The following is a 26,131-nucleotide window of genomic DNA, read 5'->3' on the forward strand; positions in this document are numbered from 1 at the left end:
GTATTAGATGTGTTTAACACATACAGGATACACATGCATGCAATGACAGTATTTGACTTTCAATTAAGGTTTTCAATTTGGTAAAATCAAAGAAACTCATAATTTTTAAGTGGTCTCATTTTTTTGTCCAGAGCTAAATATATAATAAAAATATGAAATTTAATTCCGACTAAAACAATTTTCTCTTTAAATAAAAAAAGCTAATTTTATATATGCAAATAAGTAAAGAAGTAGACAATAAGAAGACAATATATAAAGATATTCAACATAAGCTGGAAGTCAGTGTTTATAGAGTCTATAATGTAGTTAATGATATTGAACATTGCTTGGAATTAGATTTACATTGTTTTACATTGCCTTCTATTGTAAGTAACTGCAATGCAAGGTACAAGGTTTTTACATGATAGCATTGAAATATAAAAGACACATTTAAAGAGTTAATCTAATTTAGGAAAGAATAAAGACAAAAACTACCATTTAGTTTTTACCATTTAAAACCCAGTTCAGTCTTTAACTGAAGTCAGTTTATTTATTTATTTTTTTGGTTCTTCATAAGTCATGTTCTAACTGCCCACCAGGCTCATGCTAATGCACAGATGGGCTGTTATTTGTCTCTCTCGCCGGCTTGCATTGTTCCCGTGGCTGTAGCGGAGTCGTGAATGGCGTTCATGGGCAGTTTTCTGCTTTAAAAACACACGCCCTTCCCTCAAAAAGCCAGCAGCAGCAAACAGCTTTAACTGACGCAGAAACGTTCCAGCGGCCGACGCTAACCTGACAGTCGCATCTGGCTGCGTCTCTCTCTCTCTCTCTCTCTCTCTCTCTCTCTCTCTCTCTCTCTCTCTCTCTCTCTCTCTCTCTCTCTGTGCCGATTGATGGGAATAAAAAGAGAGAGAGCGAGAGAGAGAGAAAGATGAAGAGATAGACAGGAGGAAAATAAAGGAGGTCATACTGAGAGAATGGGTTTTAGCGAGGCCTGACAGACGGCGATTTTGTTTTTGAGTTTTTTGGGCATGCAGAATGTTGCGTATGTGTAATTAAGAGCACTCCTCTGGGCTCTTTGCATTTAGATTGCAAGCAGAAACGACACATGAAAGGAGGGAAAGAGCGAGGGGAAGGAAGCCGGATGCATCTGTGGACGTTTCTTGAAGCCGCTTCCATCACGCCGCTTGTCACGCGCAGACACGGAGCTAATCACCGCTCTGGAAATAAGACAGGCACACAGGCTAGCAGGGTTTTTTCTCCTACAAGGACAGACAAGGCTATTTTTCAGTGCGTGATGGAGTATTCACACAGCTCAATGGCTGCTGTCACACACGTCACTCTCTAATGCCCACTCAGGGGACAAGAACCGAGCCTAGTAGAACAGACCAAATTAACTCTCAGCCTCGTTTCCTCGTGTTCACGCTATCTCAGAGCTCATTTAGACGCTGGTAGACCATTTAGCTCTCTGAGCTCTCCAACCAAGACCAACCACTGTAGTCTGGATCAGACCTGGATCAGTGCTCAGTGTGTATGTATAAAGCTCATAAGCATGAGCATGTTTTATGTTTTAAACACTCAGTCCAAGCTGCTTCTAATCTAGTGTGAGGTCTAGTGTGAAGTCTCCACAATTAGTGATGGTTTGGAGAGACATGTCTGTCATCTGCTGGTGTTGATCCACTGTGTTATATCTGCTGACAACTTTTATGGAGATGTGGATTTCATTTTCCAGCAGGATTTGGCACACTACCCACACTTCCAAAAGTACCAGCTGGTCTAATATAGTATTCGAATTTTCTGAGACACTGATTTTTGGGGTTTAATTGGCTGTAAGCATAGAAATGCTTAAAATAGATCACTCTGTGTGTAATACATCTATATGTAATATATGAGTTTCACATTTTGAACTGAAGTACTGAAATAAAATAACTTTTCAAAGATATTTAAGATGCACCTGTATCTGTGCATTCTCAAACATGATTGCTATTTGTTATCAATTTGTTATTCATTTAACATATGTCAAAACAAAACAAAAAAACATGGTATAAAAACCATAAAAAAAATATATTGATGAAACTGGCACTCATCAGGACCACCTCAGGAAAGGAAGAGCAAGAGTTACGTCTATTGCACAGGATAAGTTCATCAAAGTTATCAGTGTCAGAAACCAAGTTAAATAAAGTTAAAGAGCACCTAAAGTCTTTACAGAGTATTTTGGTTTGTTTGTTTCTTCATAATCTGGATGACTTCAATACTCATTAACATGACTAATAATGTATATAATATTACTGCCTCAGTCCACATGATTCTTTCACTTTCAGTGATGGTTCATTATCTCTTTAGCTCATAAAATGCAAGTGTAAAGCATGTGCTATATTACAGACTGACTGACATATTATCCAATTTATAGTAGAGAAGAATAAAGGCCTGAAGCCATCAACCAATTCTCGAGCATAAATATGGAAAAAAAAAAAAATCTGTCTCCTAATATTTGATAGGCGGTTTACCCACACAGCGTTTAGGCAGTGGGATTTGAAACGAGCTCAGCCGGTGTTTCCACGTTCCAGTGCGACAGAGGAAATGAGTAATAATCCTCAAACGCTCGTGTTCTCTCAGTATGGGGCTCCAGCGATCTCGGCACTTCGGCGGTCCACAGAGGAGCGGCGGGCAGATAAGAAGGGCTCGCCCTGTCAGAGAAACTAGCAGGTGGTGAGCGCTTCTGCTGTTAGCGCGCTAATCAGACAAGAGTTTCATTCACTGCGTTTGAGTCACTCATTATATCTGATTAAGCCGCTTTCATGTTATTTCGAGTCGTTTTAAACGCAGGCTGCAGAATAAATAGGTGCCTTTGACTTCAAGCACTTTGATCTTTGAGATTCTCTTATGGAAGCAGGGAAATGCAGAGCAAGGCCCAGAGCTATGTATTAGCAGAGCGGTATTTTAGCATTTAGCATCACTGGTGTAGCACTGAATTTCCGTGTTTGGAGTAGTGCGATATTTTTCAAAAAATCTGTTATTTTAAATTTTGAAATTTTGACAACTTCACAAAATATATTTTTTTAATCTTCTGTTGGTTGGGTTACGTATATGGTTACAACCACACGAGTTACTACTTCAGAGTTCAGAGTTCTCTAAGTCCTTTACTTTGCAAAATGCAGTGTTTTCAGGCTCTGCTTTTCGTAATATTGTAGTAATTGTGAATTTCACTAATTCTGACCTCTACGGATACCACACTAACCACCTAGCAACACTTAGCAACACCTTAGCAACCACCTAGCAACCGCTTAGCAACAACTTAGCAACCACCTAGCAACCCCTTACCAACACCATAGTAACCACCACAAATACATAGCAAGACTTTAGCAACCACTTAGCAACACCATAGCAACCACCACAGATACCATAGCAACACCTTAGCGATCGCCTAGTAACGCCTTAGCAATCACCTAGCAATCACTTAGCAACATCATAGAAACCACTACAGATACCATAGCAATACCTTAGCAACCACATAGCAACTGTTTAGCAACAAATTAGCAACCACCTGGCAACCACTTAGCAGCACCATAGCAACCACCACAAATACAATAGTAACACCTTAGCAACCACCTAGCAACACTTTAGCAACCACCTAGCAACCGCTTAGCAACACCATAGCAGCAGATTACAATCACACTTGCAGTTTCAGCTGGAATTGCATTAATTGAATTATTGAATTATATTATACTTTAAAACAAAGGAAATTCAGAAAAATTCCATCTTGTAGTGTTTTAACATTATCTTATTATTTTAACATCTATATCTTGGTACATTTTGGTCACTGTTTATATTCCCAGTATTTGTTTAATAAGTTTAATAAGAAGAATATTGTTATTATATGATGACAGACTGGATTTAATATGCGTATAAACCCCAGCGTTTCATGCTTTGGTTAACGTTGGCTTCGTGCTGTGTGTCTTTAAGTGCTTTAAGCCACTTGCTGACCAGTTATCATATCTGCAGAGTGCTCTGAGGGAAACGCAGCAGCACTTCAAGGTTTGTCGTGTGGTTGCGTGTGTGAGGGTCGGGGGGGAGATGTTGGAATTCCAGCCACATCTCCCTGAAGCTTTAACTCAAAGAAACCTGAGGAGATCTTCTGCGCATGCGTGCCTACAGCACAACCTCGCCACCATGCTACCACGCTAACAGCACTACCACGCTAACGGCTCAGAGCTTCTGCTGTAGCTCACAGAGGCCTCAGCTAAACAGAAATGATGGATTTAGCCACAGCACAAGTGCTGTACCTCAACACCTACCCATCATGACCCATCTTGGTATAATAAAACAAAACAGAAGGTAAAAGTATTTAAGCACATAGCATTTTTGCCATCTTCTAAAAATAATAAATAATAATAATAAATAATAAAATATTAATATGCTATTTTATCATGGAGTACCATTTTAATTTTTTCTATTTTGAAATAATGCACTGAGATTACCCATCATGGTATGATAACACCCATAATAAAAGAAAAACTATCGTAAAGTGCATCAGTATTAAACAGTGTAGCATTTTTAACAATAGTGTTTGTGCACTATCATGCACTATATATATTTTTTTCCCGCTTTTTTCAGTTTTAGATTCACAGTACATTTGTGCACATTTTTTTATTATGCTACTTTATAATAGTGCACGCTTTATAAATTATGCTACTTTACAACAGTGCACTCTTTTTAAAGTATGCTGCGTCACAGTAGTGCGCTGATTTAAAATTATGAATTCTTTTAATTCGGCCTTACAAATAGGTTTTATTTTGCATTCTGCTACTTTACTGTAGTGCACTATTTGTAAATTCCGCTGTGTGCTATTGTAAAGTTGCACAATTCAGAATTAGTGCACTACTGAGAAGTGGCATAATTAAACATGAATACAATATAGGTAGGAAGAAAACAGTTTATTTTTAATTATTAATAATTATTTTTGAATTATGTTACTTTAAAATAGTGCACTGATATCAACATTATAATAATTTTCAATATTTTGTAAAAAAAAAAATATTATTATTTTCAAAATTGCACTAATTCTTAACTATGCAACTTTACAATAGCACACATGGTTTTGTATTCGGCTACTTTCCAAGATAGCTTTATGTTTTTTTTTTTATGTTTTTTTTTTTTTTTTTATTCTGCTACTTTGTAATAGTGTTTTATTTGTATATTATGCTGCTTTACAAAGTGCATTATTTTTTTTTATTCTGCTATTTTATAAAGGGCCCATTTTTTAAGTACTGCTACTTTACAATAGTGTTCATTTGTTAGTTATGCTTCTGTACTATAGAGCACTTTTTTGGAGGTCCGAAACGCTACAATTATGGAAATTTTTTACTATAAATTAAGACACTCTTCATAAAAGTACTAATTTGTCACTGTTGCAGTATGATTAAAGTCCAATGCTTTACATTGTGGGAATAATTGTGAATTCCACCACTTTAGAGTAACTCTATTTTTCTATTTTTTAACTCTACTTTCTATAGTGCAGTTTTGTTGGAACGGTATTTTGCAATAGTGAACAGATGTTTGCTTTACTGCTTTACTCAGATGAACTAATAGTTCAGTTCTTGGATTGCTGTGAGCAGCCGTATTGGAGGAGATAAAGCCGTAGTTTAGGACATTATGAACACTTGACATGGTGAAGGTGGTTAGCAGGAGGTTTTCAGTGGTGTTTATGCATCAGTATGACTCTGAGTATGATGACTAAAGCGTGTAATGAAAATTGTTTATTTGAATCATGGCGTGTGCTGCTTTTCTGCAGGGTGTTATTTTGTAAAATAAGGGCTATTCAGGAGGCATTTCAGTGTCTTTTTTCAGAGCTAAAGGAGACGCAGCCTCAGTCACCGCCGCTGTCATGTAAATGGTTATTGCAGACTAATGCAGCCCACAGCAGACCTGAGCTATGCTGCTATCAGCTACACATCTTTTAATAGAAAACATATGTTGTGTAGGGGGCTGCTAATTCTTTAGATCTATAATTAGTGTAGAAATGCTGCAGTAATGCTGAAGTGATGCTTGATGTTTATCATCACAGAATGAAGATTAAGCTGCAGTATATAACATATGTGTGTGTAGGTGTGTGCAGGTGTGTTAACAATGAATCAGGAAATGTACACTGAAAGAAAGAATGCCAAAAGTAATTGGACAGGATGAGTATTGTATCCCATGACTTTTGCCATGTCTCATGAAAACTAAAGACTGCTGCACTGACCTGTGGAATATGTTTGTTGCTTGTTGCTTCATATGGACAGTTCAAATATAAATATACAGCTCTGAAAAAAACTTAAAGACAACTTAAAAATTATGATTTTTACTAAATTAAAAACCTCTGGAATATAATCAAGAGAAAGATGGATGATCTCAAGCCATTAAACCAAGCTGAACTGCTTGAATGTTTGCACCAGGAATGTAAAGCATAAAATTATCCAAAAGCAGTGTGTAAGACTGGTGGAGGAGAACATGCCAAGATGCAAATAAACTGTGATTAAAAACCAGGGTTATTCCTCCAAATATTGATTTCTGAACTCTTAAAACTTTAATATGAACTTGTTTTTTTGCATTATTTGAGGTCTGAAAGCTCTGCATCTTTTTTTTTTTTTTTTGTTATTTCAGACATTTTTCATTTTCTACAAATAAATGCATTAAATGACCATATTTCTCTTGCTTTTTTCCAAAGCTGTATGTGGGTTTGCTCACTGCCATGTGCACCTGCATAGCCAATATAGCAATCACTGTCTCGTCTGACTGTTGACTGTTGTCAGGGTTTTAATCAGTCAGTGGAGAACCTGTGTTTTCAGTTATAGCGCTCTTCATATACTACAGTATATCTGCTATAAATCAAAAATAGCAAATTCATACAAGACTGCGAAGACTCCAATCTGTAGATAGTCGTAGATGTAGAGTAGTGAATATATTGGAGTTAACAAGTGAACAGCTGCTGAAATGGGCCGCAGCCTGACCCGGCTCCTTCATCCTCATTACAGGCCTGCTGTAAGCTACACCTGCTTTTGATGAAGGCTTAATTACGAAAGCGAGGAGAATGAAATACCTTGAAAGCGAGGCCTGCTACCTCACACGAGCGAGTCAATGCCGCTCCTGTCTCTCTGCCGTCTCTACAAGGTTGCATAGCAACCTCGCCTCGTCGCCTCCTCTTTGCTACAGAACAGCGCTGGATGTTGAAGTGATGTGCGGTAACAGGGCCGTATCTGACTGGATAGAAACGTATTTAATGGTATTTAGTGTGGAGTGAATGGAGTGAAGCGTCGTCCGCGGTGACGACGTGCTGCTCGTGTAGCGTGAGCGGCAGGAAGTGACACGTCCAGGTCTGTGCATTCAGCACTGATCCGTCCCGATCTGCTGCCGGACTCTCCTGACAATACCTGTCCAGGTTAGAACGACTGCTGATGCATAAACAAGCGCAGAATCATCCTGGCAGCGGCCATGTTTCCCTGCCCACCTCACCCACCTCACCCCATCACCACCACCACCCTTACTCCATCCTCGCTCCCTCGCTCGCCCCGTGTCTACCCCGCACCCCGCTCCACCGCTCCCTCCCTCCCAGCTAAACTCGTTTGATGTCTGTTTTAGTTTCTTCTCTCCGTCTACAAAGGAGGCGTCTCTTATCTCGGCTGCGGCGTGTCACACTACTACACCAATGTGTTTTTTTTTTTCTTTTTCTTTTTTTTCTTTTTCTCCCCCTCCTATCCCCATTCTCTCTCTCTCTCTCTCTCTCTCTCTCTCTCTCTTTCTGTCTTTTGCTGCAATCTCACACCCATTTGTGTTCAAATTAGAGCGACTTAAATCCTATCCTATGCGGGGCGTGAAGTGGAGCAGCCAGTCGATACAGCGTGCGGCTTTCTTATCCCTCGCCTCACATCGCCCTCTCAATTTCTCTCCATCTCTCTTTCTCTCTCTCTTTTCCTTGTCCCTCTCATCCACCTCTCATCCTGTTTACATTGCTTTTTTCCCCCTCCATCAGCTGCACATGAGGATCCATATATATGACTGTTTGGAACTGGACTGTTTTTCCTTTTTTATTTGCTATATATATATATATATATATTTTTTTTTTTTTAACACTGCTTGGCATACACTGCTGTTACTGGTGTTGTTTAACTGTGGGCTGGTGTCTCGCACATGGATTGGATTAAGCCTAGTGTTGTCATATTTGAATCCTGGTAGAAGAAGCCTTTCTGTTTGTTTGTTTGTTTATTTGTGTATTTATTAATTCAGTGTTAATTTGATAGGGACTGTAGCATATAATGCATAAACTTTACACTGATCTCTCAGAACTCATTATCTTTTTTCTGATTTTTTTTTTTACAATAGAACATGATCAAAGTAGCAAAAAACATAGGGTATATATATATATATATATATATATATATATATATATATATATATATATAAAAGTTCAAGAAAATAGAGAGTATATAAAAATAATAAACAAACGAATACATCAACGTTTACAACATTTTAAAGAACTCATTATCTTGAAGTGTTACATACCTCAGGGGAGGGCTTGGGAAGGCCCACTCCTCATATACATTGTGAGGTGTTATCTTGTGAGTAAGGGTAAACAGAACAAAGATAATGGCCAGGCAAAATGGATGGAACATTCCTAAAACATTTCTGAAATTGTGAGAGGCATTTATCATTGCTCAATCCACAGTGTACCATGTGTACCAGTAACATTAGAAGGGAAGGTTATGTATAATTTAAAAATCTGTCTTCTTTTAAACACATTTTAATCCCTTACACATTGGGAATTTTATTATTCAATAACTAAAGGTGGAAAATAATGGTGCAAATTATTTGTGCTATTGCTTGCAAGCCTTTGAAGAGTTCTGGGCAATTTAGATTAAATTTGCATTTAGAATAACCAAAAAATATAAATATAGATTATTTTATTTTATGTGTACAATTAAAAATACTTACAAAACAAATATTAAATATTTATAAGTGCTGGGAGAGGCAAAACTACTGGAAAACAGACTATACTATACAAATATGTTTTAATCAATAACATATCAACACATACATAAAGTGAAAAGAAATTTAGTATTGTATGCGTTAAATGTTGTAGCGTCTCTTAAATCAAAGGTTGAATATTAAAGTCTGTATTGCCATATAAATAGATACATACAATGACATTAAAGCCAATGACATTAATTTGCACTTTCTGTCTTTAAAAATATATTTAATAAAGCACCATTCCCTCAGTGGCAAAACAATCATAGGAAATTTAAAGTTAAATTTATATGTTAATTAAAAATCTGTCTGTTTTTTTTAAAGTGTAGTTTAATCTCTTAAACTCTATCTGTTATGAATTGTATTAAATCCTAAGGATTATTTTCTTTATTATTATAAGGTAATTATGTGATAAACAGTGCAAAGGTTATAGGAAGGGAAATTAGCAGTTCTAGAACAGTTTAAGAGGTTAAATTAATATTTAAGTGGGGAAAAGATCCCATTTGAGTATAAATATATCTGAACCAGTGGTCCCTGGTTTATGTCCCTCTAACAAATGGTCATGTTTACCCTGATCCCAATGCACGGCTAGCCGCTAATCAGCTAATCAGTTAATTAACGAGCTCTTGAGTTAATAGTGGTGTATTACAGCAGGAAAGCACTAAAATGTGCAGGGCAGGGGGTCCTCCAGGACCAGAGCTGGAAACCACTGATCTAAGTGCACTAAGTGATGAGCAATGAACAAAGTTATAATTACTGTAATGGCTGGAAAGAGGGGGCTGCTCCACTCAGCTTAATATGGATGAAATGCACTGCAATTATGTAATTACATCATTTGTTAGGTGTAACAGAGTTCAGGTGTTCAGTTTAGTATAAAATATATACTGTATTCAGTATAGTTATATCACATTTCTGTCAGAAGTGAGAGATGGATCAGTAGTTTGCAGATGTAAATATGAATAATAGGTTTCATAGAACCAGATCAAACCGAGAATGATCAGAAACAAGCAGGCAATGAAATGGTTGGCAATACTTCGCAAAGTTAAGAAGCAAGCGGACACAGAATAATATTTATACATTGAGGGCTAATGATTAACAGGTGAGTGGAATCTACTGTAATAGTTAAGTGACTGGGAATGTGGGAACTTTCTGATTGGCTGAAGAATATGCATGACAGAAGATTCAGAATCTTTTATATTCTGTGATAATGTTATTTGAATTAACAGCATCTTACTGTTTTGTTTTGTAATAGCTACATATAAGGTTCGGGGTAAGATGGATTGTGGGAAATGGAGTTTGTAATGTTCATGGAAGCAAATGAAAGAAACAAGAACAAAGCATAATTTTTGTTTATTTATTTATTTTTATTGTTTGACAAATGATTAAAAAATAGCTACAAAATGATAACAGCATTTATACGGATTCTATCTATCTATCTATCTATCTATCTATCTATCTATCTATCTATCTATCTATCTATCTATCTATCTATCTATCTATCTATCTATCTATCTATCTATCTATCTATCTATCTAGTTATTTATTGTAATATCTGCAGCATGCTTGTACTGTTTGACTACATTTAGGTTCAGGGGAAGATGAATTGTGGGAAATGGAGTCTATTGTGTTCATGTAAGCCATAATGTACATGTAACATATCAATATTTTATTGTTTGTTTGTTTTTTTTTTATTTCTGCAGCATGCCTATGCAGTTTACAGTATCTATCTATCTATCTATCTATCTATCTGTCTGTCTGTCTGTCTGTCTGTCTGTCTGTTGTAATATCTGCATGTCTGTAATGTTTGACTACATATACATTCAGGGGAAGGGGTATTGTGGGAAATTGAGTCCATAATGTACATGTAAAATATATATATTTTTATTTAATTTTATAGTTTACAGTTCAACCACATATAAGCGTCTAATTCCTCTTTAGTCTAGACCTTAATTCTAATCCAGGTCTGAGGAAGTGAATGCACTGTAGATGTTAAAACACTCACCCAGACTTTTAGAGGGGCTGTTAAAGAGAGAGAGAGAGAGAGAGAGAGAGAGAGAGTGAATGAAAGAGTAAGAGAGAGCAAGCAACAGTGAGAGAGTGAGACTGAGAGTGAGAGTGAATGAGAATGAGAGAGAGAGTGAGTGAGTGAGAGAGAGAGACTGTGACTGCCTGCTGCTGTAGCCTTACACACGCCATATCCTGAATTCAGCCATCCGGCGCTCGTTAATTAAATGAACTAAGTGATGAGTAATGAAGGAAGTAATAATGCAATGAAAGGGGGCCTGCTCCACTCAGCTCCATATGGGGATCCATGTTTTATTGATCGTATTCTTCCACATTCATTCATTACGGGACGCGAGGGGACAAATTATTTGGAGTTAAATGTGTTATTTATATTTAAGAATTGTGTCATTTATCCACAAAATGTGTTTTAGGTTGAGGAGGCCCATTAGGACGGGAATAATTCAATTGGTGTACGGAAATGATCTTTTTTTAAAGATGGAAAATGGAGATAAGATAATGCCGGCTCATGAGTAAGCGAGAAGCCATCCTTTGGTCCTTTCCATGAATGCAGTAAATACACAAATACAGTGATTAGTCTGTTGTAAGTGCTTTGGAATATTTTAAGAAAGGTAATCAATGTGACAATAGAAGAACGAAAAAAAAAGGAAGAAGAGTAATTTGCTTGTATTCAGTACGACACAATATGGAGAAAATGTAAGAATAAAAGCAGTAATTTCACCTATTGGCCGCTTTAATGTGGAAATTCCCCGTGTTTAAAGGAATCGGTGGACTGGATGGACTGAATTCAGGGCCATAGAGTTTGAAAGCTTTCTTTTTTGCTGTTTCTCACTTGTTTATCATTGCTGCGATTTTAAAAACAACGCCGTTGTTTCACTTTTCTTTTGGCACGGCCGGCAGTTCTCAGGCCAGCTAGCCTGAGCAGACACACATAATGTGAGTGGTGGCAAAGTGAGTTGTTGCACCTCACCTCACCCGCCTGCACGCCCGCATGCCTGCCTGTCGCCTGGTTGTGTGTGTGTATGTGTGTGTGTGTGCTAGTTATGTGTGTGTGTGTGCTGGAGATATGTGTGTATGTGCTGGAGATATATATATGTGTGTGTGTGTGTGTGTGTGTGTGTGTGTGTGTGTGTGTGTGTAAGCCTGGGCAAATGTGTGTGGAGTGTTTGTGGTCAGGGTTGACTGGAATCCATGGGCTGAGATGGCTGTGTGTGTGCATCATCACCACGCTTTCATTTCTTCCTCAGATGGTTCATGAGCCATTCTTCGTGTTTTCTGCCTCTCCTGGTTTTCTGTCTGTCTGATGATCATTGACAGTGGCAGCTTGCTTTTACATGTGACTACATGCATTATGTGTGTGCATTATAAAGGTTTAATGGCTGCTCTCCTTCCCCCATTGACACGCTGTTGAGGACATTATAGTACTATTATCTTCATTAGTTGCAGGCCTGGCATCAGGGATCATTAGGGGTACAATGCCTCACCAACTCCATTTCAATAAAACGTTATGTTTCTATTATTAGTAGTAATAACAGTAGTAGTAGTGTTGCAACTGCTTCATTTATAAGCTGTGGTGTTAGTAAATCTAATTCATAAACCCAATACACAGGTTGGACAATGAAACTTAAACACCTGCCATTTTAGTGTGGCAGGGTAGGAGTACAGTTTTGCTCAAAATATTGCAATGCACACACAAACATTATGGGTGACATACCAGAGAAGACAAATTGTTGGTGCACGTCTTGCTGGCGCATCTGTGACCAAGACAGCAAGTCTTTGTGATGCATCAAGAGCCACGGTATCCAGGGTAATGTCAGCATACCACCAAGAAGGACCAACCACATCCAACAGGATTAACTGTGGACGCTGTAAGAGGAAGCTGTCTGAAAGGGATGTTCGGGTGCTAACCCGGATTGTATCCAAAAAACATAAAACCACGGCTGATCAAATCACAGCAGAATTCAATGTGCACCTCAACTCTCCTGTTTCCACCAGAACTGTCCGTCAAGACAATAAATTATTGTGGTCTAAAACCAGGTGTTTCAGTTTCATTGTCCAACCCCTGTAGTTCTTAAACTCTCTGTCCTTTTGTTCCATACACAATTATAAAGTGTAGGAGCTCTAATAAATAAAATACATCTCCAACCAAAGAACCATTTGTATGGCTAAATTGGGTGGTAACCTTTGGTAATGTTTGATTGTATGTCTATATACAATCATTTATAAAAGAAAGTCAAGAAAATGCACCAAGAAGAAGAGTCATTGGAATGGGATTAAACTTATTGGAAAGGTTAGTTTGTGGACGAGCACGGTCCTGATGAAAAAAAAGCCAGTTAAAGGTCCTTCCATGAGAGACAACAATTGTGGCTGAGCTGTTAGTGTCCCTCATATCATTACTAGAGGTGACCGACTGTCATATGAAATGATATCCCAGATTATCACACCAGCAGTTGAAGCAGTGTTTCAATCCACATCAAAGGCACGATTGAAGCACTTACAATGAGGCCTCAAACCAAATTATTGTCGTATTTTAAACAATTTCGAACATTTTGTAAATGTGGTGCAATTCCTGTCTATAGAAATCCAGGTTTCTCATTCATGGAACCAATGCAAACATAGTTGATGGCGGCTGGCTAATGGGCACACTATATGACAGGCAATTGGTTAAAATGACCATCCTGGTTCTCTTAGTATAAAAATACTCCCCCTCTTAAAGTCTGTGAGCTGGGCAAAATGCCTTTAAGTGCGTTTTAGAGGTATAGAAGCATGTTTAGCATTCAGTGATCTCTCACTAAGAGGTACACTACCCAAATGTAGCATTTGAGAACCATTTAATAGGGCAGCAGATGCAACGAGTGTTCTATACTATAGAACATACTCTGCTGTAGTAGCTTTTATTAAATTACGCTTAAACAACATTTATTACCAATATTATGTAAGAAATACTCAGACAAAACACTGGTTCATTCACATAGACCAGTGACAGACAGTGTTTTCTCAAAAAGGGACTTCTATACAGTCTAAAAAAAACTATTTTGCTCCAGCCCAATCTGAAAAACACAGAAACAGCACAAGTACATCAACCATCTGGGCTCCCTGAGGACTCCGTTCACACACTGTATACTTTCTTTTAATAAAGAAACCCTAAACCACATTTTTTTTATCAATATTATGGAGGTCCCTTAACCATTTCTCTTGCTTATTCAATGAGATCACTTCAGACCATCTGGGGGTCCCTAAAGACCAGTTTGAAAACCACTTCTGTAAATGAGAGTAGCTTTACTTATACTTGCCAATCAGACCCTGGTCCTGGAGGACCCCCTGCCTATACATTACAGTGTTTACCCCACTTCCAGCACACTCGATCCAACTAATCAGCTAATTAACAGGCCCTTCTCAAGCTGAGAGTAGTGTGTTAGAACTGGAAAATACAAAAATGTTCAAGGGTTGAGAACCTGAAAGATAGAGGGACATGGTAACTAGCTACTTTAAAACTGATAATGAAACCTTGGAAAAAAAGGGGGTAAGAATTTTATCCTTGGTACCAAATGGAACTTTAGAAGAACCACATATCTTTTATGGTTTCATACAATGGAACTGAAACAGCTGGTTTCAGACCACAATAATTTATTGTGGTGACGGACAGTTCTGGTGGAAACAGGAGAGTTGAGGTGCACATTGAATTCTGCCGTGATTTGGGCGGCCGTGGTTTTATGTTTTTTGGATACAATCCGGGTTAGCACCCGAACATCCCTTTCAGACAGCTTCCTCTTACAGCGTCCACAGTTAATCCTGTTGGATGTGGTTGGTTCTTCTTGGTGGTATGCTGACATTACCCTGGATACCGTGGCTCTTGATACATCACAAAGACTTGCTGTCTTGGTCACAGATGCGGCAGCAAGACGTGCACCAACCATTTGTCCTCTTTTGAACACATAAATGTTGTGTGCATTGCAATATTTTGAGCAAAACTGTGCTCTTACCCTGCTAATTGATTGTAATGTGCAATTAATGAAGATTGGCCACCAGGCTGCTCCAATTTAACCATGAAACCTCCCACACTAAAATGACAGGTGTTTCAGTTTCATTGTCCAAGCCCTGTATGTTCCAAGTGCATTATAATGTCCTCAACAGTACCCCATACCTTTATTTATTTATTTTTTTGTTTGTTTCTGATGCATCTGTGAAATTTGCATTTATCTGTTTGTTTTGTACTAGAGGCGATACTCTGTTCCTAAGTGTCCCCTCTTTGTGCCTCGTTTGCAGGACAGCACTCTCTGAGCAACAGCCGGGACGTCAGCGCCATGGACACTCTGCCGCTCAACGGCAACTTTAACAACAGCTACTCTCTGCGGGACGAGGAGTGCGACGACCCTGTGCTGCGCTGCCCGGCCGAGTGCGCGCTGGGCCTGGACGACGCTGCCTTCGAGAAGATGATCATTTCCGAGTTGGTGCACAACAACCTGCGGCCACGGGGCGGGGGCGGGGCCGGCGGCCAGCCTCATCCCCCCCGGGGCCGGGACAGGGGGTTTCCAGCCGTAGCCTCCCGCCACGCCATCCGGGGCAGCGGCGGCAGCAGCAGTGGCAGCGAGGACGACGCCATCGTGGCTGACGCCCCCGCCCCGCCCACGTCTGCTTCCGCCGACCGCTCGACCCCGCTGGAGCTTCTTTTGCACCCGCACCACCGGGACGTCCTGGATGCCCCACTGCTGCCCCAGCGGACTCACTCGCTGCTGTACGGCAACAGGCAGGCGCCCCGCCGGCCCGTCATTTGCCATGGCGGCCGAGGGGATGGAGGAGAGGATGAGGACGAGGATAATGAGGAGAAAAAAAAGGCGGGGCTTGAGGAGAGCATGCAGTCACCCAGTAACAATAGAGACTCGCTGTACACCAGCATGCCCAACCTCAGAGACTCATCCGTGGAGGACGACCGTTCTCCCATTTACCCGCAGGACGGTGAGGAGGAGGAGGACGAGTGTTTGCCCTCCTCATCCTCCAGCCACAGCGAGGCAAAGGAGGAGCCGTGCCACAAAAGCATGCCGGACCTTGGCGACGGTGCTCAACCGCTGTCCTACTACCACATCGGTAGACGGGGCACGAGCGAGGGCTGCATCGGGCCGGGAACGCCCGAGGCCTGCCAGGCGGCCCAGCCCGATCCGGCCCTCGACGGACAGATGCAGCTCATCACCAGCCTCTGAGCAACTCTTCCCAATCCTCCTCTCCATCCTTCCTTCTCTCGGCCCTGGACGCTTTCCATGAGCCCCACGTTCAGTCTTAAAATAAAGGAATTCTCCACAGTTTAATGGAAGCCAATGAGGAGATTCTTCCGTTCAAAATGTATTTCAAGTCCATGGTTCTTTAGTTCTTTTCCTATGTATTAGGAAACTATAACAGATAAACCTTAGTTTACAAGATAATGCAGTATTCCTTTAAGACCAGAGCTCATCCACCCAGCATCCCCCAACAAACCCTAATATATGGTTGGTGTACCATACTTGTGATTGTGTGATCTTTGAGATATTCTGGAATGTTCTCTGAATTTTAACACTGTTTTAGAGTGTTGTTCCCCCATTGACAGCTCTAGATTGTTCTTCATCCTATTCAAAATCTTCTAGAATGATACCCCCAACCTATGCTGTTTTAAAATGTCCTACTTCCCTATTACACTGTTTTAGAGTGTTCATCCCTCTTTCACACAGTTCTGGATTGTTATAGTTCCAGTCCACACTGTTCTAGAATGATATTCCCCATATTTGCTCTCTTATTAAATGCCTGTCCCAGTGAATGTTTTCCTCACTTGCAGGCTATTCTTGAAAGCCTGCTCCATCATACTGTTGTAAAATGCCCCACTCTCTATTACACTATTTAGAGTGCTATGTTCTCCACATTCAAGCTATTCTATAATTTCTAACCTCCATATTCCCTGTTATTGTATATTTTAGAAAAATATTTGTCTATTCACACAGTACATGATCTTCTGTTTAATTATCTTTAATTCCAATTTACATGTTACAATGTTTTCCCCACATTTCCCCACTATTCCATGTATTCTGTTCTAGATTATTCCTCCCTTTTTTACAGTTATAGATGATTTTTCTCTTATTCACACTATTTTAAGGAAGATTTCCTATTCGCAATGTTCTAGAATATATTTTTCACATTCATACTGATCTGAAACATGCCCTCTTTCCTATAGTCACACTATTCTAGAAAGCCCTGCTTTGCTCTATTCTAGAACATTGTTCCTCCATTCACACAGTTCTAGAATGACCATATCCTTATATACACACCTATCTAGAACCACCGCTCTCATTAAAACTGTTCTAGAATGTTTTTCTCTTTTTAACAGTAATCTCCCCATTTGTCCTATTTTTTCATGCTATTCTACAATGTTTAGTTCTCCATATCCACACTGATCTAGAATGCCCATTGATTCCCATTCACACTGTTCTCAAATACTAATTTACCAATGTCCACACTAATCTAGAACCCCACTCTCCCATTCATACTGTTCTAGAAAGTTCTTCCCCTTTTCACAGTGGTCTAAAACAGTATCTCCAAATTTACACTGTCCTATTTTTCACGCTTTTATACAACAGTTTGTTCTACATTTCCACACTATTCAAAATAGCCAGTTGATTCCCATTCACACTGTTCTAGAATGCCAATTCCCTTATGTCCACAATAATCTAGAGGCATGCTCTCCCAATGATACTGTTCTAGAATGTTCTTTTTTTACAGTGATCTAGAACATTCTTTCCATATTTATACTGTCCTTTTTAAGTTCTCCATATATACACTATTCTAGAAAGCCTGTTGATTCCCATTTACACTGTTCTAGAATGGCAATTTCCATATGTCCACATGAATCTAGAACCACACTCTGCCATTAATACTGTTCTAGAATGTTCTTCTCCTTTCACAGTGATCTAGAACATTCTCTCCACATTTACACTGTCCTATTTTTTCATACTTTTCTACAACGTTTAGTTCTACATTTCCACACTGAAGGCCCATTGATTCCCCTTCACAGTGTTTTAGAACGCCAATTTCCTTATGTCCACACTAATCTAGAACCACTACTCTCCCATTGATACTGTTCTAGAATGTTCTTCTCCTTGTCACAATGGTCTAGAGCATTCTCTCCATGTTTACACTGTCCCATTTTTTGTTCTCTTTCATGCTGTTGACCTACAATGTTCAGTTCCCTATATCCACAATATTCCTGAAAGCCCATTGATTCCCAATCACACTATGATCTAGAATGTTCTGTTCCCATTTTCCATGGTTCTATAATGCCCTCTTTACCATTTCCACACTGTTCTAGAATCCCATTTTCTTTAATAATGTTCTTGGATGTCATTCTCTCATGCACACTGTTCTAGAAGGTTCCTCTGTGTCTGGAATCTGTTAGAAGGCTGGAGTTTGTTGGGCAGTGTTGGGTCAGTGTGCTCTGGTCTTATTCACCTTTTCCAGTTTTGTTGATGTTGAAGATGGGATGAATGCTGGCGCCTGTGTGTGTGTGTGTGTGTGTGTGATTATAAAATATGTGTATGTATGATTGGGGTTCACTGGAATCTACAGTATGTGCCCAGCTTGGTTTGGGGGGTTTGGTTTTACTTCTTTTTTGATGGTCCATCACCCACAGACGCTCTTCTTTCTTCTCCTCATCCCAGTTTGATTGTATTGTTTAGTTTTATTGTTTTTTTTTTTTGTTTTTTTATATAAGTGGACCGGCCATCTGCACGGTTTAAATCACTCCACTGTGGGATGGTGGCCGCTGAGGTGGGAAAAGCACACAGGCTGCTTGACGAGCAAAAAAAAAAAAGGTGTTTGTGAGAAAGGCTGGCGCTGTCCGCGCTCCGGCCATCGCTTTGTATGATATCCTGTACTGTTTGTACTGTTCCGATGAAAAAAAATGGACATGAAGACATGAACTTTACCCATGCTAGACTTTTAGAACTCTTTGAGAACTGTCTCAGTCGGGTCGTTTCCGAAGGACAGTCCCTTCGACCCCTGAAGTTTAGGGGTTCGGGGACGGGTAGACCCATGACTCGCGTCACGGACTGAACTGAATTAAGAAAAATGTTTTAAAAAATTAAGAAAGAAAAAGAACCACTACTCCTGACTCAGGCCTTATATTTTCTCTATTGCACATGTAACAGTTGTAAGAATGACAGCTAAAGAAGATATATTTTGCTGTACCACAAGTGGAAAAACGTAAAAAAAAAAAACAAACAAAACAAAAAAACAATTAGAAAAGAAAAAAAAAACTATTATTGCAACCAACATTGAAATTTGAGAGGTTTTAGAGAAGCGGTTGCACTTTTTTGTTGAAATGTGTGAAATCTTCCTACATTTTGCTCGTTGTAGAAGCTTTGAGGACGTAAAAAGAAGCCCATATTCACATTTCCACTTGTGAACAGTGTATTTGCTTTCATCAATTACGGATATTAACAGAAAAATTGAGTTTTTTAATTTTTCCTTTTATTTTGCCAATGTACGTGTGCAGGGAAAAAAAGCTTTCTTCCTTCTTTTTCTGACCTAAAAAAGTTCCGTCTTGCACAAATTGGGAGTGAATTGGACTTCTATGTAATTTATTTTGGTGTAAAAATGCTTGGCAGTAATTGCCAGGGACAAAGAACCTTTTTTTGTGTCAACATAATGTCTTATAAAACATATCTCAGCATTTGACACTAAATAATTTATTAGATGAAGTATGGAATATTGAGAAATAATGATAATAATAATAATAAAAAAGGTTGGAAGGAAAGTGTGTGCGAGAAAACAGCGCCGTTGTATTGGTTTCGATCTTTTCTAGGAGCCCATTGTCAGACGCTGATGTAAATTCAACTCTTGTTTGATATCAAATAAATGTGACAATTTTTTTTTCCCTGTTTGCAAACGCGTGCATGTTATTCCGCACGCCATCAAACCTGGCAGGCGCAGGGTTTGACGGTTCCACACTAAAATCACACTTCCTGCAGCATTTTATTAATGCTTTCCTGAGTTCGGCTCATCAATTCTATACTGTTTAATTACAAAGTAAGCTAATTAAGTCTATTAACTGCTCATTAATATGGTAATGTTTTCCAAAACAGCGTAGACTGGAGCAAATGAAGCAGAGAGCATTTACTCAGAGCAATAGGACCATTCAAACACGGGCGGAGGTGATTGCATGCGGCCCTTAAATGAAAGCGCCGATGGCATCAATGCAAGAGCTGTTTTCACTATTTCTGCACTACAAGAAACATAGTGATGGTGATAGACCCATAACCTCCTGAAACAATCAGCCAATCACACGCTGCAGCTGTAGTTCATCAGCATATTTAACACAGTGCTCTACAATGTGCTTCCCTCTTTCATCATGTTCTAGAATATTTGGTCACACTTTCAATGAATGTCATGTCTATTCGACTCTATAGACATACTCATAATACATTATAATGCATTCAAAAGACATTATAAACATGGTTATAAATACATTGCCTGGTCACACCATAATATTTGCTTGGACCGTCTTTAGCTTTGATTGTTGCACACATTCTCTGTAACATTGTTTCAATAAGCTTCTGCAGTGTCATAAGAGTTATTTTAATCCAGTGTTGCTGGATTAATTTTTCACCAAGATCTTGCAGCAGCATTGATGATGGTAGAGTCTGACCACTGCACAAAGTCTTCTCCATCCAGCACATCCCAAAGATTCTCAATAAGGTTAAGGTCTGGACTCTGTGGTGAACTCTCTCTCAATCCATGCGTGAAAATGATGATCCCATGCTCCCTAAACCACTTTTCACAATTAAATTTAGGTAATAAATAGGGGTGTGACGAGATCTTGTGGCACGATATCTCCCGAGATTAAACGTGGCGATATTTCTCGTCAAGCTTAAACCTGTCTCGCGGGAAGAAAAAAAATTGTTTAGTGTGGAGTTTTTAAGAGGGATCTGGCAACACATTAGCGATACAGCGGGTAGCTGAGGAGTGAGCTACTTTTCACTATAAAATAAATATAAATAATATAAATAATACTGAGCAGAGAGCAGCTCTCAGCAGAAGAGCAAAATTTGGGTATTTGCATAGAACAGAGGTCAGTAATGGGCGGACCGCGGTCCGGGTCCGGACCCAAACATTGTCCAATGCGGACCCAAACCTACTGAGAAGGATTTAGTTGTATACACGCTTGCGGCGCAGTAAATCAGACCTATCACGTGTAGGGTAAGATCACCAAACGCTCTCTTCAGTCAATCAGATCTGTGCAGACGCGGTGAGGAAAAAAAAAACGCGGGATGAGCCTGTGTTGTCAGGGTCGCGGTCGTGAAAAAACGCCTTTATAAGGAGATAGGGATCCCGAAAACGGGCGCAAAAACAAGAACTGGACCATACTGAATTCTAATTAAATAACTTACTCCTGGCATAGAAGATGCTTCTGCTACTTTTAAGTTGTATGTCTGGCTGCATTTTGGCTCCAGTGGAAACAATAAACGTTAACAGAGTGACAAACAATATACAAACCATATATAAATACTGTAAATAAATCCTATACGCGACTGTTTCATAGGCAGGTGTACTAATCCCTTAGCTCTGTACTGTATTTAAAAAATGTTCTGTCTCTGTTTGCACTTCAAGCATAGTCTTAATAACTGGTTATTATTATGAATAGTTAAATTACAAGAGATTTAGGAGAAAAAAACATAAACCCTAGGCTTAATATGACTGGTTGTAGTTTGCACTTATTGTTTGCTCTATATAAGACCTAGAAAAGTTTTATTTTTATTTTTTAATCTTATTTTTATTTCCATTTCCTGTAAAATCAATATTTGAGAGAAACCAGTCTGTTAATTGTGCGTTATATGATTTTGTCAAATAAAACTCTAGTTTTATTAATTTTTAATTTTTTACGTTTTCTTTAAAATGTTATATTTAAATCTCGTCTCGTCTTGTTCTCGTGAACCCAATATCGTGTCTCGTCTCGTCTCGTGAGATTAGGGTCTCGTCACACCCCTAGTAATAAACAAAGTGAGTGAAAATAGTTGCTTCAAATTGCAAATTGCAGCAAAGCAATAAAGGTAAGTCATGCTTCTCAACACACTGTGAATCATCCATCAAAGAGAAAATACTACACCAAAGAGCCAAAGACTAGCCCTAAACTCCGATTGTAGTCTAACTTAAATAAACTCCATAAAATGTAGACTTTCACACATTGTACTCTAACTCCAGATCATGTTCTAGAATTATCTTCCACCATCCAATAACCCACCCTTTTAGCTGCTAGTCAGCTGTATATCCCCCATCACAGGTGATGCCTCATCAAAAGGAGGGTGAAGACTAGCACATACCTTCTCTGACACATTCCGATACATCAGCTTACAGGTGCCATGTGTGCTGATCAACATCCCCCTAGGAGTGATGAGGGGAAAAAGCACCATCCACCCACCCATAGAGAGCAAGGCCAATTGTGCTCTCTCGGGGCTCTGGCAGCTGATGACACTCATAGTGGAAGTGCTTTACACTGCTGGACCACTCAGCACCTTTTCACACCATTTATAATGTTCTTAACTGTCCTTCTCTTTATTTTCATACTATTCTAAAACGTCCTTAAACCATTTAAAAAAACAATTATGTCCGCTTTTCTCCGTCTGTGCTATTCTAAAATGTCATTCTCTCACTTTCAAACTGTCTTTGTATGTTTTTCTCATCTTTATACTGTTCTACAATGTTTTGTCCAATCTCAGTTGTTCTAAAATGTTCCTCATTTTCGTGCTTTTGTAGAATGTTTTTCTGCTATGCCTCTAATTCTAAAGCCTTCATTTCTCCCCTTTCTTATGCATATCTTAAATGGTCTGTTCTTGCATTTCATACTGTCCCAAAATATTTATCCATCATTTAAAATAAACTAACTTCAATTCGCTAAATTAATTAATTAAATTTTCCAAATGCTTTTCTGATGCAGCATTGCAGAGTAGCATCACAGTGCGTTTGGAGGAAAGCGCAGCGACTCGGTTATGATACATCAGCTCACAGACGCCTTGTGCTGATTGGCATCACCCTAGGAGCGAGTGCACCATCTACCCACCCAGAGAGAGTAAGACCAATTGTGCTCTCTCGGGGCTCCGGCAGCTGATGGCAAGCTAATACATGACAGGGATTTGAATCAGTCATAGCAATCTCCCAATCGTAGTGGCAGTGCTTTAGACAGCTGGATCACTCAGCGCCCCTCATCTTTCTCATGTTTTGTTCTATGTTTGGGATATTCTTCCACTCTTCCTACACTGTTCCAAATTTTCTTCCTATTCTAGACTTATACAGTACTAGCTATAGAGCTGGAGTGTGAGAACTGCTCTCAGCGTTCTGCTACTATGTACAGTTCATAATGAAGTTCTATGATGTTCTTTCACTATTCACAGTGTGCTTTAATGTTCCCTATTCAACATCAGCACTTCTCACCACTCTTGGTTAATAGACGTCGGCCTTAAATGTTATCCTGGCCTTGAACATTGTCCTGATATTGAGTGTTGGTGACTTGACGTCACCAACGTCAGAGAGTTCCAGGATGTTCCTCCTCCATTCACAGTGCTGTAGACTAGTGCTGGGCGATATGGGAAAAATCATATATCACGATATGGAATTTTTTATACCATGATAATGATATATATCACAATATACCACATTTAAATATGTTTTCAGTTATTCTTCGAAAAATATGACAAAATAATATCATTCCTTACTTTTTTCAACTTTGTTTCAAAGTGACATTAAACCTAACCTTCACAAATGAGAATTACTACCTTTTAGATTACTTTATTATCACTTCATTAAACCGAGTTTATGCAAAGTGACCACACCAAGAAAAGATAGGGAGGATAGAAGGTAAGTAGCTGGATAGACACTTTTCTATCGTCCCCACGATATTTATCGTCATATCGCACAGCACTACTGTAGACTGTTCTCCTGGGCTGTGTGAGGGCTATGTGAGGGGGGGTCCGGGGTGGGATGTGCAGCTGCAGTTCTGGTACCTGAGCTGATTAGGAGGCGGTGGATCTGAGTAAATGTACACTATAATAACTCTGTTTGATTCCTTTGTTGGGGGATTATGCATTCTCCATTTGTTCTGTCAACAATGACGCCTGACGCCGTTCCCCTCGTTTTTACCCAGCAACAGCTCCCGCACTGCACCGCTCACACACTCCTCAACGCTTAGAAGTGTGTTGGGGCTGAGATCTCAGAGATAACGCTCACGCACACACACACACACACACACACACACACACACACTCACACACAGAGAAAGAGAAGGAGTGAGAGCGCAGCGAGCTAGAACAGAAAGAGAGGGAGGAACAGGCCTACGGAGAAAAGCAGCAACAAATGAAAAATTCACTTATTATTCATACAGTGAAATGTATCCGTCCCGCGCTTCCCTTTTTTGGCACCAGTTTTGCTGGTTTGCAGTTTTGCAGTTTTAGGAGGAAATCATTGATTTTTTAAAATGTTTATTTAATCCAGGCTCTGACTTTGATGTGAAATACTTCACTGTAGAGACGTTTACCCTGTCGGATTTCTGTTTCACACTGTAGGTGAACAGAAACCAGGTGTTTTCTATTCTATAACTATATAGTCTAGAATGTTCCCCATCCTAATATACAGTACAGGCCAAAAGTTTGGACACACCTTCTCTTTTTCAATGTGTTTTCTTTATTTTCATGATTATTTACATTGTAGATTCTCACTGAAGGATCAAAACTATGAATGAACACATGTGGAGTTTTATGTACTTAACAAAAAATGACCCAACCTCCACAGTCACCGGACCTGAACCCAATCCAGATGGTTTGGGGTGAGCTGGAGCACAGAGTGAAGAAGGCAAAGGGGCAACAAGTGCTAATAAACACCTCTGGGAACTCCTTCCTTCAAGACTGTTGGAAAACCATTTCAGGTGACCACCTCTTGAAGCTAATTGAGAGAATGATGCCAAGAGTGTGCAAACAGTAATCAGAGCAAAGGGTGGCTATTTTGAAGAAACTAGAATATAAAAACATGTTTTCAGTTATTTCACCTTTTTTTGTTAAGTACTCCACGAGTTCATTCATAGATTTGATCCTTCAGTGAGAATCTACAGTGTAAATAGTCATGAAAATAAAGAAAACGCATTGAAAAAGAGAATCTATCTAAGAGAATATATATCTAGATCAATCAAACATTATTCCAGTACAAGATTATCTCAATCATATCAACACCAAATATTAATATGTCTTATTAATATAGTTTTGTTGGTATAGCTAAAACAGCTAGGGGTTAATTTGATCATTCAAAGAATTATGTATTTACGTTTACAAACATCTGTTCTATTCTGAACTGGATACTTATACTTACAGTACAAAAAATAAAACTATAAATATAAATAATCCATGTATTATAATGTGGTTTAAAGGCATCTAAAATCTAGATCTAGACCTACCAAACATAGACCTACTATATCTACTACTAGGTCAGTGGGAATAAAATCACAAACAAATTAAATAAATAAATAAATAAATCTGCTTCTCTTTATACATGTTATATATGTACATGTTATAAAGCGTGGTATAAAGCATGTTATAAAGTGTGGTATAAACTATGATATAAAGTGTTTTTATAATAGATTGTGAGAAGTGTTAGGACGCGTGTGACAGTACAGCACAGTGAGGATCATCAGCGTGTGAATAAGTTCAGTTTGGCTCTGTGGAACAGAGAGTCAGTATATAAACTCAGAGCTGTTTACTGCACGGCTGTCAGGAGCTGCGGAATGGCATCTGGATCCAGTACAGCTTCACTGTGGAGGAGAACAGTGTGTGTGTGTGTGTGTGTGTGTGTGTGTGTGTGTGTGTGTGTGTGTGTGTGTGTGTGTGTGTGTGTGTGTGTGTGTGTGTGTGTTTTACTCCCTACAGTAAATCCCGCCTCTTCACCTCTCTTTGTGGATTCTCTCTCTCGCTCTCTTTCTCTCTCTGTTTTTCCCAGGAAAAGGAAGATGTGAAAGTGTGTGAAGAGTAACTGGAATTCCCTTTCCTACTCTTACTAACAACAACAACAAAAAACTAATTTAAATTAACTGAATTTTCTTATCACCCTAATATATATATATATATTAGAACCTACA

The 26,131-nt window shown here is 39.1% G+C and overlaps 1 protein-coding gene across 6 annotated transcripts in view; it reads left to right on the plus strand.

Moving 5' to 3' along the window:
• The window catches only part of LOC103021546 (adhesion G protein-coupled receptor L2), a 263,996-nt gene extending 244,102 nt beyond the window's left edge, over nt 1-19,894 (plus strand). For 4 of the 6 annotated variants that reach the window (XM_022678108.2, XM_022678118.2, XM_049482922.1 and 1 more), the window contains one exon: nt 15,268-19,894. In XM_022678108.2, coding sequence (XP_022533829.2) covers nt 15,268-16,199 — 932 coding nt within the window. In that variant the 3' untranslated portion in view covers nt 16,200-19,894. Of the gene's footprint in view, nt 1-11,901; nt 11,953-15,267 lie in introns of all 6 variants that reach the window. The other 2 variants (XM_049482923.1, XM_049482924.1) reach the window with 2 other exon arrangements.
• Nucleotides 19,895-26,131: the final 6,237 nt, after the last annotated feature.

The sequence above is a fragment of the Astyanax mexicanus genome, chromosome 8, assembly GCF_023375975.1.
Source record: "Astyanax mexicanus isolate ESR-SI-001 chromosome 8, AstMex3_surface, whole genome shotgun sequence".
Lineage (NCBI taxonomy): Eukaryota > Metazoa > Chordata > Actinopteri > Characiformes > Acestrorhamphidae > Astyanax > Astyanax mexicanus.